This window comes from Borostomias antarcticus (genome assembly GCF_949987555.1).
Source record: "Borostomias antarcticus genome assembly, chromosome: 17".
Taxonomy (NCBI): Eukaryota; Metazoa; Chordata; class Actinopteri; order Stomiiformes; family Stomiidae; genus Borostomias; species Borostomias antarcticus.
This window is the reverse complement of record NC_140250.1, coordinates 9,592,508-9,608,481: the sequence shown is the minus strand read 5'-3', so window position 1 is coordinate 9,608,481 and position 15,974 is coordinate 9,592,508. Positions and strand designations below refer to the sequence as shown.

At 43.3% G+C, this 15,974-nt stretch overlaps 1 protein-coding gene across 1 annotated transcript in view; it reads right to left on the bottom strand.

Moving 5' to 3' along the window:
- LOC311320254 (phospholipid-transporting ATPase ABCA1) overlaps positions 1-15,974 on the bottom strand; it is a gene marked incomplete at both ends in the record, with an annotated part of 445,813 nt that overhangs the window by 377,074 nt on the left and 52,765 nt on the right. The window contains 2 exons of the mRNA XM_084451987.1: positions 7,773-7,949; positions 8,236-8,441. Coding sequence (XP_084308113.1) covers positions 7,773-7,949; positions 8,236-8,441 — 383 coding nt within the window. The remainder of the gene's footprint in view (positions 1-7,772; positions 7,950-8,235; positions 8,442-15,974) is intronic.

Sequence of the window (15,974 nt, the reverse complement as noted above, 5' to 3'; positions counted from 1 at the left end):
CAACCCCGTTAGCTAGCTTACTCGTTCTGATGCCATGTTCCATATGAGAACACTCTGCTAGCTAGCTAGTTAGCCTACTGTATTAAGCCTCTACTTGTCCCGATACCTTCCATATGAGTTAACAGATACAGACCCGACGACAGTTACAGAGATAGGCCTACTATAGATAGATAGGCTTTGTTCGTAATAATTAAAATTACAACCAGACAGAGAACAAGGAGTTTGAGTTCACATAGTTGTGAGCTAACTGGTACAGTTAGCTAGCTAGCTGACCCCTGATGTCTGTTCCCTGTGTCACGTGAATGGTGGTTTACGTTGCAGTCTAGCTTACAATAGCTTCTCACGCCGTTCACTACCATTCCATATTTTTTCTGATTTAAGGTCCCATGACGGGTTTCTCTTCCTGCTTCTGCCTAAGCACTCCACAATACCACAATACAACGGTGTCATGTTTTACCGAAGGAGAAGTGAAGAAGACGGTAGCTATCAGTGGCTAAAGCAGTTAGCTAATGTTAAGATCATTCCTCTAGCTGCTTTGCTGCTAATGCGAGCTCGTCTCCGTTCCTGCCCGAGAAACAGAAGTTGAACTAATAGCATCAAAATAGCTACAGGAATCATCGTTGTAAAGTTAGCTATCTGTAAGATAGCTATCTATCTTTTTAGCCACCGACAGCTACCGTTAATATTATGGAAGCTTCTGTCGTGAGCTAACTTGCTATCACGGTCTTATCGTGCAGCTTCACAGCCTGCTATTAGCAGACAGCACTAAAGTTGACAAAATCACACTTGCACATCATTAGAATTCCAACCATTTATATGGGATTCATCATTCAACTAAACATGGAACCTGAATACTTCCTGACATTTCAACCTGCTGCCATCAGTGATCGGCGCGTTTGCTTGTTTGCATCATGAATATCCTACGCAATGCTATTCCATGTAGTGTCCCAAAACTGTTAAATAATTCCCTATGTAGTTCACTATGAGTAGCACTACATAGGGAATAGGGAGTGAGTGAACCATTTCAAACACATCTCTGGTCAGCTCCGTTAGCCATATTACTCGTCCTGATGCCATGTTCCATATGAGAACACTCAGTTAGCCTAATGTATTAAACTTCTACTTGTCCCGACACATGAGTTAACAGATATAGACCCGGCGACAGTTACAGAGATAGAAACTATAGATAGATAGGCATTGTTCGTAATAATTACATTACAACTAGACAGAGAACAAGGAGTTTGAGAACAAGGTAGGCTCATGTGCGAGATGAGCTACAGCAATGGGTCAATGAGTAGTATTACTGCGCCCCTATGGGCGTGCGAGCGGTGGTGCAGAATGCCGTAAAGCGCCTGTTAGAATACCGCGGGTCAAGTTACATTCTTATGTTCTCACATCTGTACGACACCAGGTACCTTAGATTTTAGGCCAATAATCTCATGACATCCACCCTGTCAATCAAAACGTCAACTACTCTGCAGCCTCAAGTGTTTAATATCCCGCCCACTCGATAACGTTCCAATGAAATTCATCTAAACGTATGTCCCGCACTTGCAGCCCGTTTCAGGCGGAAAAACGTCAAAGTACGGAAGCAACATGTTCTCCATCGTCCCTCTCGGTGTATCTTTAACTCCAACTTAAAGGAGAATGCTCTTTTTTGACAACCTGGACCTTATTTACGGCATATTATAAGACGTTTGACTCACCGAGATAACTTTGGTGTAATTCGGAGGCCTGTAGAAGAAGCTTACTTAGAACGGTTGTTATCAATCTATTTCTATGAATCGCTAGTTGTGCATCCATAGAGCGAGGGCTTGTTGTCGTTTTCACATGCCTCTGTAATATGATCTTTAGAAACGTCTTTAGAAACGAAATAAAGCTTCCCCACTTGCTCCAGCACGCATGCGCACAGCGCGCAGACTGGCTATTCTCCGTCTGTAGGCTACACTCGCGGCTCACATTCTCTACGCTACGATCGGCTTGTTGGTGCATGGAATATTGTGTGCAATATGGCTGAATATTTATCAGATTTTGAGGATATAGAAGATGACTTAGAATATGATGGAAGCCGATCGTAGCGTAGAGAATGTGAGCTGCGAGTGTAGCCTACAGACGGAGAATAGCCAGTCTGCGTGCTGTGCGCGTGTGTGCTGGAGCAAGTGCGGAAGCATTATTTCATTTCTAAAGACGTTTCTAAAGGTCATATTACAGAGGCATGTGAAAACCACAACAAGCCCTCGCTCTATGGAAGCACAACTAGCAATTCATAAAAATAGATGAAATGATGAAAACATCCGTTTCGCGACAGAAAAAACATTTTTTAGAAACTGCATTCTCGGTGCCCCGTCCGCCGCCATAACATGGATATACTTGGCTCGCGCTGGATTTTAAATTTCTTCTGCAGGCCTCCGAATTACACCAAAGTTATCTCGGTGAGTCAAACGTCTTATAATATGCCGTAAATAAGATCCAGGTTGTCGAAAAAGAGCATTCTCCTTTAACTTGAAATCAACAGCTTCTTTTTTTAAAGAATAACATGTTAGACTATAACAATAGTCTATAAATATAGAATTGGAGTGAGGAAACCATGGATAGGGAGTTTGGCCGGAGAATCGGAGCAGCTGGTGCGGTTCTGCAGTCGCTTTACCGCACTGTTGTGACAAAAAGGGAGCTGAGCCAAAAGGCAAAGCTCTCGATCTACCGGTCTATCTTCGTCCCCACCCTCACCTATGGTCATGAAGGATAGGTCATGACCGAAAGAACGAGATCACGGATACAAGCGGCCGAAATGAGTTTTCCCCGGAGGGTGGCTGTGCTCTCCCTGAGAGATCGAGTGAGAAGTTCAGTCATCCGGGAGAGACTCGGAGTAGAGCCGCTGTTCCTTTGCGTCAAATGGAGCCAGTTGAGGTGGTTCGGGAATCTAGTGAGGATGCCACCTGGGCGCCTCCCTAGGGAGGTGTTCCAGGCGTGTCCGGCTGGGAGGAGGCCGCGGGGTAGACCCAGGACTAGGTGGCGGGACTACATCTCCGCACTGGCCTGGGAGCGGCTAAAGATTCCCCAGGCAGAGCTGGTTGATGCTGCCAGGGAAAGGGATGTCTGGAGCCCCCTGCTGGAACTGCTGCCTCCACGACCCGACCCCGGATAAGCGGATGAAGATGGATGGATATAGAATTGGAAAACAAAATGAAACTTGACTATTACATACTAAAGATACAAACTGACGCAGCTCTTAAATGTAATGAGGAGGTAATTCAGTCATTTGAGAGCTTGAATGGGGCAGTACTGGATCTTCCTGTTCTCCCAAGGGAAGTATTGGTTTCACAGGAAGCTTTGCAGCCGCAGGAGATCAACACACACTGCATTCAGAAACCTAGGGACCAATAATTAGAAAAAAGTTCTGACATCAACTTGAACTTGAAAACCTGACTAGAAATAAAATTTTAACAAAATATTCAACACTTGGCATGGAAGAGCCTCATGTGCAGGCTTCTTTACAGCAGGCTCACGCCCTAGGTAATGATTTGCATCAGATCTAATACTAATCCCTTTATCGCCCTGTGCTGATTCTATCCTGACATCTCTTTAACAGCATGGAGTCTATCCTCCCGTTAACTCCTTCTCCACTTGTCACACTCGGGAAGATCAGTCATGCACACCACGTTTGACACTGACAACCTTGCCACCAGATGCTCTTGAATAATGCATTCCCAATCGATCGAGGGTGCTTAAGTAATATATCTCCTACTGGATGCATGTTACAGAGGGGCTGGAGTTACATCGCCAGCCATGACCTAAATTAGAGTCAGGAGACTGCATTCTCAGTAAATCAAAAGATAGGAGAACAGAACTAGCCCCAGAGATTTGTGTAATTATGTTAAATTCCTCTTGCCTTATTTCAAGCAAATGCACTGCCAAGGCAGGCTGACGGTGAAAAATTCATCCAAGGGTTGTGGACATGTTTTTAGAGAGAATTTTACTGCTGGTACAAAAAAAGAGTATGAGTAGTGGTTGTTGCATCAAGTGGAACCACCATCTACAACCCTGTTGTGCTGTAGTAAGCGAGCATTTCAAAAGCTAGTTGGGGCCTTTAATGATATCGTTGTTCCATCTACTGCAGTATTGTTTAAATTAGCCTTTGATATGGAACACAGCCTCAGGTAAGAAGAGAAAAGGTCCACAGAGTGTGAGGCTGCATATAGGAGCTGTCAATAAAGTATGAGTGTGTGTCTTCTCTAGCCCTAGAGGGGCCAGGCCTTATCCCTATCCTTCATCTGTGGTTGTGCAGGGTGTGAACATGGGAAAGGCAGGGCAAAAGCAGTTTGTTTATCTCTAGATTAAAATGTCAACAGGGCTTGTTGCCACACCAGGGTAATGGTCTAACATGTTGTGTAGAAAGGGTTTGAAGAGGCAGGGGGACAGAAAGAGGGCTCGTTTGCTGGAGGCACACACATATGTGCCGGCCACTGGAGGTTTGGTCCTGATGTCTGCCAAGGTCATTTTTAAGTTTTTACAGATTATGAAAGTGTAAATTGTAAGATTTCAAATGATGTGCCATGCATTGAAATCTGCAAATATTTATAGAAGATATGCGTCTGTGAATGTTGGTAAACCTGAAATCACTAAGAAAAGGGGCTTCAAAGATTCAGGGCTGTTCAAACTTCTAATAAGACAATGGATTTTGATAACAAAACATGACTAGTTAGTGATCCTAAAACGTGTTTGTTATATTGAGTGGGTTCGTTGCAACTTAAATTTTTGTAATATGGAAAAAAAGGAAAACAGGAAAGAAAAGACAAACATATTTTGCCCTCTAGTGCATTTTAAGGACTGCAGACATCAGAACCAAACCTCCAGTGGCACTCACATTAGCAGTTTCTAAGGCTTTTGTTAATGAGTCTCAGAGGTCAAATGAAAGGTCACCTTGTATCTAGTCCAAATTAGTAATGGAAACAACTAACTTGATGTTAGAAATCTTCCTCAAGATAAAATATAACATATGATACATGTATGCATAATAATAATAGCTGATACATAATCATAGCCAATAATGCACATAAACAATCTTTTTTTTTTTTTTTAAGAGTCACATGCTAAGTGCAGGCTTCTATTTGCATGTTTTTTAGTGCTATCACTTCAACTGAGGAGATGATATATATAGTTTTGAGGAAGCACCTTACACATGCATTTTTGATGAAGTGAGTTGAGTATTTTTTTTCATTCATGCTCCAGCACAGTGTATTATTTATAATCTTAATTCATATATAGTACTTGCTCTAGCTTCCCTATGTGAGGGGCCATCCTTTCAATTGTTAACCAGAAATCCCCAAAATATCAGAAGTTCACAGCTTTTTTAGATTACATTTTAAAGTCAGACTAGACCTTTTCTAAACTGAAAAATGTTGAAAGAAGATTACACCATGTTAATCTGAATGCACAGTGCCATTCCTGCTTTTGGCTGCTACCAGGACAGGACTCTAGATCAAAACCATTACCATTGCCTTTCCCATCATACCCCCTGCTTCTTAGTGCATCTCCCATTTTGCAATTCTATTTTCAATTATTAATGAATGAAATAACGGTTTTCAAGTGTTAATAATTTACGCAAATGCCCAAATGGGTAGGAGGGCGAAAGAGTAAACGGCGTTGGGACCAAGGGTATTGCAGTGTTTTATGGCTCTCATTTATCTCATGTAATTATTAATCCTTTGTTTCAGGGAGAAGGGACTGAAGCAGGAGGGCAGCATTGGGAAATATGCTCCGCTGTGATTGTCTCATTTTAGCTCATTTTGCAACCCCCAGTAGCAAATGATGAACAAGAAATGGAGCCTTCCCAGTGTGCCCTGGGAGAGTACAGAGGACCAACAGACTGTGAGAGAAGGCTGGCTTTGGAGACACACCACTGGAGCCCGCTGCTTACTGGAGCCGATTGCTGACTTGTGTTTCAAAAATGTGTGATTCAGCTTTGAAGTGGCTTTCAAACGTTACTCAACCCAGTTCTGTTGGGGAGCTTATGCAGCAATGTTGTGTGTGCTGAGGAGAGATCATCTTTTCATGCAAAACCATTTGCTGGTCCAGATGTTGAGACCAAATGAATAAAGAGATTACCGACACTGCTAATGAGCTCTTCTTCTCACATGTGCTGTCTTGATCCCAAGAAATGTCTTGATTTACAAGAAAATCATATATGGTGTATAACTTACTATTGAAAACAACTAGATAATGTCCGTCTTTAATGAATGCATGTTAATTGGTGCTACTGTACTGTCAATATTGCCTCATTCACAATACTGCAATCCCCTTCTCTGACCCCATCCACTTGAAATGGATGGTGGTCAAGAATCCCTTGAATGTCATTTGATATTCGTCTGGTTCAGTACACCTTGTGGGCCTGCCACAGGAATACAGTGCCAAATTCAGGACCCTCAAGGACAATCTGCAATGGCGTCTGGACAAATAGGCATTGTTAGGCAGGCCCAAGCAAAACAAGGTCTAATGAATATTAAATGTTAAGTATCTTCTCTATTTATTATTTAATTCATGAAACTGTGGGTGAATTAACGGTGGCGTTAGCTAGGTCATGTTACTAGTAAGCATATTGTCAGTGTTCGTAATTGTTAAACGTATTTGAATAGCACTATGCCAGCTGACCATGATCTGTTGCTACCCGCTCAATAATAAAGCGGTTTTTGTGTGGGTGAATTACGGGTGCTTATTAAACCAAAGCATTGTTGATTATAACGTATGTAATGAAAATACCAATACTGGAGAGACCTAGATAGGAGACTACAATATGAGGTTAACCTGTTACCGTGACTTTGGAATATAAAACAGGACTTGAGTCTTCTGCACAACCCACGCACGAATGACAGCCTTAAGTACCAGGAGGTTGAATGGCCACTGTGCTGCAGACTTCAAAATATTTGTGCTTGTTAATTAAATCGAATTGTCTTTGGGACAGAGATTTTCGCTAGGGGACAAACATATCCGTATCCTTCCCCCTGAAACGTTATATTGCGTTATTGGACTTAAATCTCCCTTGTAATGATCTGTTCCCCGATGACATCATTTGGCCCGGAGTTTATTAATGGAGATGATGATGCACTTTCGATGGGAGTAATTCTCTGGCCTCTGAGGAAATCAGAGCGGCGGAAGATTGAGAGCTTGTAGTGCATCACTGTTCTCCCTTGGTAAAGGAAGGGTATTCTAATGGGTTATAATGCAGCACCACTGACAAATACCTGACTAACAGAGAACAGAATGCTCTCTCTCCATCTCCGCACGTGACGGTCTTGGGAATTGTGCTTCGATGTTTGTGCTCTTTCTTGTGGAGGAAATGTGAAATTGAAAGGTAGGGATGGGAGAAAGAGATTGTAGTCTGAATAATTGAAGATCCATCTACCGCTGCTCAGGTACAGTATGTGGTGCTCAGGAATGGCCTGTGGTTTGGCAGAATCCATCGCTTGTGTCCGCCTACTGTGCCACAGTGTGTGCTTTCTCCCCATCCTTGCCACAATTCATAATTAAACTCCTTACGGGCATTAAAGTTTCATGTTTGACTTTCAAGATCAATGCAAGAGGCTTTTCTCTCCTTTCTCCCCAAGCATGTGATGGCACTGGGAACCAGTAACACGCAGGGAAAGGAAAACACAGGAAGGTAATTTTTTTTTTTTTTAAACACATCCAAAAGAGCTCCCAGAGTACATTTTTATTGCGGTAATGCCTCCACCCGCACCCCCTATCTCCGTCCGACAGATAAAAGGTTTAACACTCACGCATCATTCACGTAGCAGGGGTACGGAATTTGCTGGGCAAACACGCCGAGAGGCTGGGCTTTGGCCGTGTGTGTCTGTATAATGCCGTGGTCCATCATGTCCTGTAGATAGGCGAAGCCTCCCCACACATAGCGCAGGTCCTTAAAGGAGTGGTCCCGCGCCCCAGGGGACCATAACCTTATTAAAAGGACACACGTCACAGTCAGTGTCTAAAAGAAAACACGGGGTGAGAAACCGTGGGATGAAACAGTCAAAAGCTCCACCGATATTTGGTCTTTCACTGCTTTCTCCCAACTGACATGAGATCGTCCATTTTTCACAATAGGTGACATTGGTAATGGACTCACAGGTACTGGTTAATCATTCCAAGTAACAGAGCCACTAATTAAGGTTACAGATTTGCAGTGCTCCTTAGTGCTGTATGTAGACGAAAGAAGAAGAAAAAAAAGTGTTCTTGGCATACCTCTCTTTCAACTTATTGGTACGCTCCACCTCATCGATGTCCATGCGGATTGTGTACTTGACATGAGGAGGGGGGTGGCTGGTATTAGGCTCCAGGTCTTGGAAAACGATGCCAGCCCAGTATCTGTTGTCCTTCAGAAGCTCCAAGGCTTCGGTCACCAGATGGCTCTCGCTCGGGACGGCCTCAAACTTATCCAGGTCCAGACACTGTAAACAAGGAACAACATGTCTCTATTGAGGAAATCAGGTGATATAGAGTGCCTAAGTGGAAGCAGGAAGAGACGTCCCATGGCACCTTATTAAAAATAGTAGTGAACAGCGAGAAACAATTTCTTGATCCCGTTTGAATTGTACCATGACCATACACATATGATGTTTGTCAATTTAAAACATAATTTTGCAGGTCAAGAAAGTTGCAATTTGTCGTAAGACGTAAGAGCAGTTATTCCAGAACGAGTTTAAAATTATTAAAAGAGTTGAAAATCACTATTAGTCTGGCAATGTTGAAAGCTGCGGCCATGCGTAAGGAGAGTTAGTCAGGTCTGTAAGAGCTGGCATGTGAGATCGTCTTTACAAGGTTTTGGTGAGTGTTTAACGAGTGTAATGTCAGCTACTATAGCTAATATTGGATAACTTGCAAGTTAACTGAAATTTATGTGTTAAATTGACAAACATATATGATGGTCATGGGACAAGTCAATCGGGATTGAGAAATTATTTTTCTCATGCCGTTCACTACCGTTCATATTTTTTCCAATTAAAGGTCCCATGGGGGTTTTCTCTTCCTGCTTCCGCTTAGGCACTCTATGAGGGAGGGAGAGACTTACTAAAATCCAGCTATCCTTTTTAATTAGATGGCCAACATACTCCTCTTGTATTTAACATTTACAGTAACATCTCTCACTATCTATCAACATCTATCATTATCTTACTTTTAACATGATATATTCAACTAGAAATGGTGCTCAGAGAGCACAGACCTCCGCCCATGAATGGGTTACCTGGCTCTGTGCGTGCACGTGCGTTCGAGCAGGATATGTTTGGTATTGTTGCATTCATAAGGTCGAGCTTTATGCCAGTCCAAACCTCGTGTCTCTGTGACCCTCCCACGGCAAGATATGGCCATTTCAAGACCCCCCATTGACAATGAATGGAGGTGAATGGGCGGCGGTGTTTGGGTGGCTCTGTGGCGCCCTCATCGGGTTGGATCCGCTCCAAAATGTGATGGGTTCTACGGTGGCCCATATTATACTCCCACACCGAGTTTCATGAAAATTGATCAGGTAGGTTTTGCGTAATCCTGACAAACCAATAAATAACCAGTAAATAAATAAACCAATAAACACAGGCCACCGGAAACACTACCTTTCATCCTGTGCTTTCGCAGGGGCGGAGGTAACAAACACAATTTGCACCAACCAGTGATATACAGTGTACTCCTATGTAAACATAGCAAAACAAAAAACAGGCCCAAGTCTACATGGATCATCACGGGTCATAATAACAAGAAACGGTGACGGTCAAAAACTGTAACATTTGAAACCAGAGGCATGGGAGGGGCTGGGATTGACTATCAACACCATAGAATTGGTCACTGAACAACAGGACAGAAAATAGTTTAGAATATTTTGCCAGCACTTCTAGAGGGATGGTTTTTTTTTAAGGCTGCGGCCAAGGCAGATGGATGAGCTACGGTGCTGGGTGGCGCTCCGCCCAACCCTGCTCCCCCTGACAGTAATGAGGTCACCGTCCGTGGAGGGCGGTCAGACCTGACAGCTGTCCAAATGGTGGCCTGTTATGGTGCTCCCTCACAGGGAAGCAGCTCCTGTTAGGTGTTCTGAATGATACCCACTCAGAAATGGGAAAACAACACACATAGATCTGGAGAGTAGGCATGGTGGTTTGATATCAGTTTCTCATTCCGCACACAAGGCTGCAGTTCATGATTGATTTTTTTTTTTTCACCAATAGAAAAGTGAATTAGCTTGGTTTGGTGAATCTGCTGATGAAGCCCTAGATGTGAGCTGAATGGATGTGTGTGTGTGTGTGTACAGTACAATACACACTTCTAGTTAGCACTCACTACGCACTGCCCCTCAGCCGACCCCAGCTGGGATCTCATTGGCCGAGGAAGTGGGTGTGTTAAGATACCTTCACTTTTCTCCCAGGTCACTTCTAAGATGTCAGATATCAGCCATCGGTCAAACCCAGATGGAGGAAGTGTGTCCCACGGAACAGCCAAGTTAACTCCACCGCCTCAGCCAATCCCCTCCCAGCCTAATTCAGGGATCGCGTCCTGTGCGGCGTGTGGTTGGAGGGCAGCGCTGTCGTGACGCGGGCCGTCGAGGCCAGGTGGGTGCAGCCGACTGATAACCCGGCGTGATAAGTTTAGCATGGATCTGTTAGCCGCGATAATCACATGTTTTCTCCTCGTGCATGCGCTAGCACATTGGCCAGAGTGAGCTAGTGGTCTGCTTTATGGGCGATAAGGCAGTGAGTGAACGAAGTTTATCTACTCTAAGTTCATCTAAGAGCTACTTGAGGGAATGGCTTGCTTATGCAGGCAGTTAGCTGTCACCATAGTGGTGCTTTATCTCTGTGGTCGTCACCACTGTAGACCACGAGGTATTCGCCTCTATTTCACTGATGATAACCTACCATATCACCATCAGTTTCAATAGGAAATAAATAATTATTTCTCATGGGCAATGCCAATTAACCAGGATAATTGTAAATATGCATTATGTATGTATAATATAACCAACTTAATGTGGAGAGATATTGGCACAACAGACTGCGGTAGCCCCTTTATTGATTTTCTGAAGGCCCATGAATCACTGATGAAAAAACTGATTGCATCTAATAGCAAATAATATGGAGAGATTTACATTTAATATTAAGTCATTTGTCTAGACTAAGTGAACTGACTGTACAGTCATTGTCAGTAAAGCATTCTATAAAAACAAGTGACACCAGCAGACGCAGCATGATGCGTCCATGTACAATGTAAACATCCTCATCTCATCATCCTTATGGTTAACCCCTGTGGCCTTGTAATGCCATCTCGCATGCAGTCATTCTGGGTGGGATCGATAAGGACTTGTGTGAATATGTGAGGACTTTAATATATATCACGGAGGGGGGATAAAAGTGCATGGCATACCTGCAGACACCCTCACGGATCAAAATATTGATTTCTGCTATCTACTAGTACAGTACAGTGAGCGTTCCTGTATGGAGGTAACATTGTATGTTTTGTGTTAAGGATTCCCAGTAATAACCCTTGGAACTGATCCTAGCATCCAGTGACGTTCTCACCAGAACATTTTAGGTTCTCAAGTCAAGGTTGTCAGTTTATAAACTGCATTGTTATTTGGTTATCCCACTGTACACAGAGAGAGAGAGGAGCAGAGCACTTAACACTAGAATAGCTGAGGGTGGGTCAAGGTGACCCATGCAACTACATAAAAAAATAATTATCTGCAACCGTTCAAGTTACAGCGCCCTGCTTTCATGACTTTTCCTAGATATGTGCGTTTTACGTGTCAGTGTTTTTGAAACTTCAAAATCCCACCAGGAAAAGGTAGTTTGGTCATTTTTTTTGTGAATTCTGGCTAAAAGCCGGTCAGCCATCTTTTTTTACCTGACTTTTAGGCTGCAATGCTACTTTCTCCCAGCAGATGTCGCCTAGGTTCATCAATATGTTTTTTTTATTTTTTTTTATAGGAATCAAGGTTGAATGAATAATCCATCCTTACATATGGATATAAGAATGTGCACAGCAATAATATTTTTGTGGTAGACTATATGTGACTTCAACAATGAATGCAAAAGGTTACACTCACACAATGGCTCATTTAGAGAAAACTGTGTTTAATCTCAAAACGTATGCTATCAGCTCAACACAGGTCAAATGTCCTCAAACGAATAGCACTCAATAGTTTATGATGCAAATGTTGAATTTTGAAATGTTGTAAATGTCTTGAAAACACACCCTTACGTGTATGGATGTGAATGCTTATGTAGGCTAGTGAATGAATGCAAAATTACTAGGGGTGCAGCCTATTCAACCCTCTAGATCAGGGGTGTCAAACTCAAATACACAGTGGGCCAAAATTTAAAACTCGGAACAAAGTCGCGGGCCAACATTGAACAAATTAAAATTTTAATATGGACCCAAATAAGTTTTGCTTTAACATTGAATATGCACTTATCACTTTCGCTTTTGGTGCGCATCAATGGTGTGCACTAACATATGTGAAAACGCCCTCAGACACAAGTGTTGGTGCTCCATCTGCTCAGTAGAGAAGCTTGTAAAACCCTGACTGTCCTACAGCCAGGCAGACAGACAGACAGACAGACAGACAGACAGACAGACAGACAGACAGACAGACAGACAGACAGACAGACAGGCAGACAGACAGACAGCCAGACAGACAGACAGACAGCGGGCATGCAGACAGACAGACAGGCAGGCAGACAGGCCGGCAAGAAGGCAGACAGGATTGAATGAACAGGAACAGAGCAAACACAGCGGCCGGCTAGGTCAACACAGGTGTCTCTATCACAGTGAGACGTTACATAACGTAAAGCTTCTGTTTTCTGCCTTTCTTTTCGCCATTTTTAAGAAGGGGTAACATGGTTACAGTTGTAGTATGAGATTGCTATGACTACTGTCACAGAAGAGAGGGCGTTTCTGGGTCCTGTCTTGATTGACGAGCCAAAACAACAGCAGAGCATTATGGGATTTGTAGTATTAGCGGTGAATGCGCTGTATAATACTGGCGGGCCAGCTCTAGTAGTCATTTGGTATTGCCTCGCGGGCCAAATATAATTACACTGCGGGCCAAATTTGGCCCGCGGGCCAGAGTTTGACACCCCTGCTCTAGATCGTTTGCATCGGTTCAGGGAATAATATGTTACAATGTTGCACTTGGCACTTGGGTCGTTTTTGTTCAACTGGCAATCTGGACAAAGCAAATATATATTATAACTGGGAGTATAATATAATTATAATTATATAGGAGCATTGGTGTGAGTAAAAATAACTGTGCTTTATCCCTCTGGAGTCTGCGCCTGCGGTGGCACGGGCGTCGTACGTTTTTATAGATTTTTCAGCCATATCAACACGCACAGAAATCATATACATAATTTTACACCGTTGTTTTGTGTATAAGACGTCTGTTTGATTTACAGCGTTTATGATTGGTTCCTGAAGGTATCCTACGCCGCCTTCTCTGAATCTCCATTGGTTGGAGCTTTCCCCATGGATTCAGCTGTCTATCAGTCTCAGACATAATAAACCAATGACCATCCACATTATTCACCACTTTCTATCAAGAGAGCCCCCCATTGGATAAACCTGGGCCATGTGGTTTGCAAACAACTAGGGAGGATGTTTTGAAACCGGCTGGGCTAACGTTACCTGAATGAACTTAGGCTACCGGAGGAGATAAAATGAGCAAACAAACAAAAAACAGGAGATGTGCTGAGGTTTTAGAGGCTGTCTTTGAGTCCAGCTCATCAGAAGAGGAGCTTGGGGGATTTGGAGACGTGACAACAATTTGGATCTCGTCGATGATGTAAGTTTGGCTAGCCTCACAAACGTTAGCCCATTCTTACCGGTAATTTTGACGTTACTGTAATGTTGCCGACTGCTTATGTTAGCTGGCACTGTTTATGTTAGCACTGTATGTTAGCTAGCTCTGTTTGTTTATGTTTTATGCTTAGCCACTGTTTATGCACACAAAATGATCAATCCTACTGTAAGTTACTTCATGAACTTATCAAGAATAAATATCCGCTCATAATATTTGTGCGTAAAGGGAATAACTTAGGGTGGTTTCACACATATAGTTTTGTGCGCACCAAACGAGCTTTGGACCCGAGAACGCTCTGTATGGGCCTATGTGAAGACAACAATCGCAGACAAGTGCGCACTAAAACAGCCGCTCCGAGACCCTCCTGAAGAGGTGTTTTCGGAGCGGTCACAACCGATTTCTAGGGCGCTCCAGTTGTTGTGTGAAACTGCCCGTTCTCGGACGGATGTTTGACCTAAAAAAAGACCCTAAATCTATCCATTTACTAGCATTAATTTTCATTTCAACTATTTGAGTGAATAACATATTGTATGTTGCTGTTATCTTTAATGACAAAATAATAATAAAAAGCATGATTCAAAAAACAATATTAAATTACCATTACACTTTAATATCATTAATTTTTCAATCATGTATCTATAATCAAAAGAATGTACTGAGATGTGATCTTACTGAGCAGTTGCTGCTTCTCCTTCAAGACCACTTTGGCCATGTGGGACCTCTTCATCCACACCACTGTGGCACGGACCCTGGCTGCCCAGTTGGACACTTGTAGGATTTTGTAGATCTTCTGAGCTGCCATGTTGAGTGTATGGGCGAAACACCCAAATTTGACAAGGTGGAGCTTATTTATAGCAACATCCATGTTGGAGGCATTGTCAACTGTGGCTGCCACAACCTTCTCTTGGATGCTGAAGTCCTCCATGATCTCATCTATCTCCTCAGCCACAGCATGCCCTGTCTGTGCCTCGTACACGGCTCTCGTCTTGAGGACCTTCTCTTTCATCTGACCTTCCCAGACGTAGTGCACAGTTACAGTAAGGTAGTGGTCCTGACTGACGGCTGTCCAGCTACCTTGCTAACCTGCCTTAGCTCAGAGACCAGATTGTCCTTCACCTCATACCATGCTGGGATCAGGCGGTCAGACGGCTTCTCTCTAGAGAAGGGTTTGTAAAGCCGCTAAAGCCTCCCTACAGAAAATTGCTGTGAGAATGAAGCAGAACTAGCCTACTATGAGTAACATTTCTTGGTAGGGCTGTAGGCTAACCAAGCCATACCTTGTAGCCCTCCCCAACCCCCACTGGTTTACATTGACATGCAAATAGGCCTAGCTGTCTGTTTGCTGGTAGCGAATGTCAAAGGACAGGGAGCAACCTTTTATTTCAGCCAACTCTCCTAAGTGATGAGATGATGTTTACTTTGTGGCATCTGATGTGGCATTTTATTTGAACATGTATGTTTTTATAGGCCTATCGGCGTATCACTTATGACCCAATTGAATTGGATTCGGTGTAGGTAGGCTACCCTCGTGATCCATGAAGGAACGGTGCGTGAGATTGAAAATAATCTGAAATCACAACGGGGCTGACTGGCTGTTCAGCCACACATTAGGCTAGGCTAGGCTAAGCCTAAGAAAACAACAACAAAAAAACAACAACATTGCACTGGAAACTGGCACTGTCTCGTTTTTCCACACACAAAATTACATCGAGAGCAACAGTCATGGGCGGTCGCCACTACTGAGTTAGACAATACGATTCTGCTAATTTCACATTTGTCAGGCACACTCGTCCACTAACGTTAGTTCATTTTGAAACCCAATGTTTTGCAGTCAGTGGGCAGGCTCACACTACAACCCCCACCATTCACAGAATTCTCAATGAGCCTACATTGACATGCAAATAGCCTAGGATGGTAGGTGCCACTTTTGCAGCAGTTTTGCAAATAGGCTAGGCTGCTAGCTGCCAGTTTCAGACTGCTAGCTGACAGTTTTGCAGTGGCTGGGTGCAAGATCGCTCGTCATCACTGTAAATGAGGGCAACCTCAGTGCCTCTCGAGCATAAATAAAGATCTAATGCATCTTGATCACAACTTTCACATCTATTCTTGGCTGTGATATTTATTGTACCGAGTAAATGTT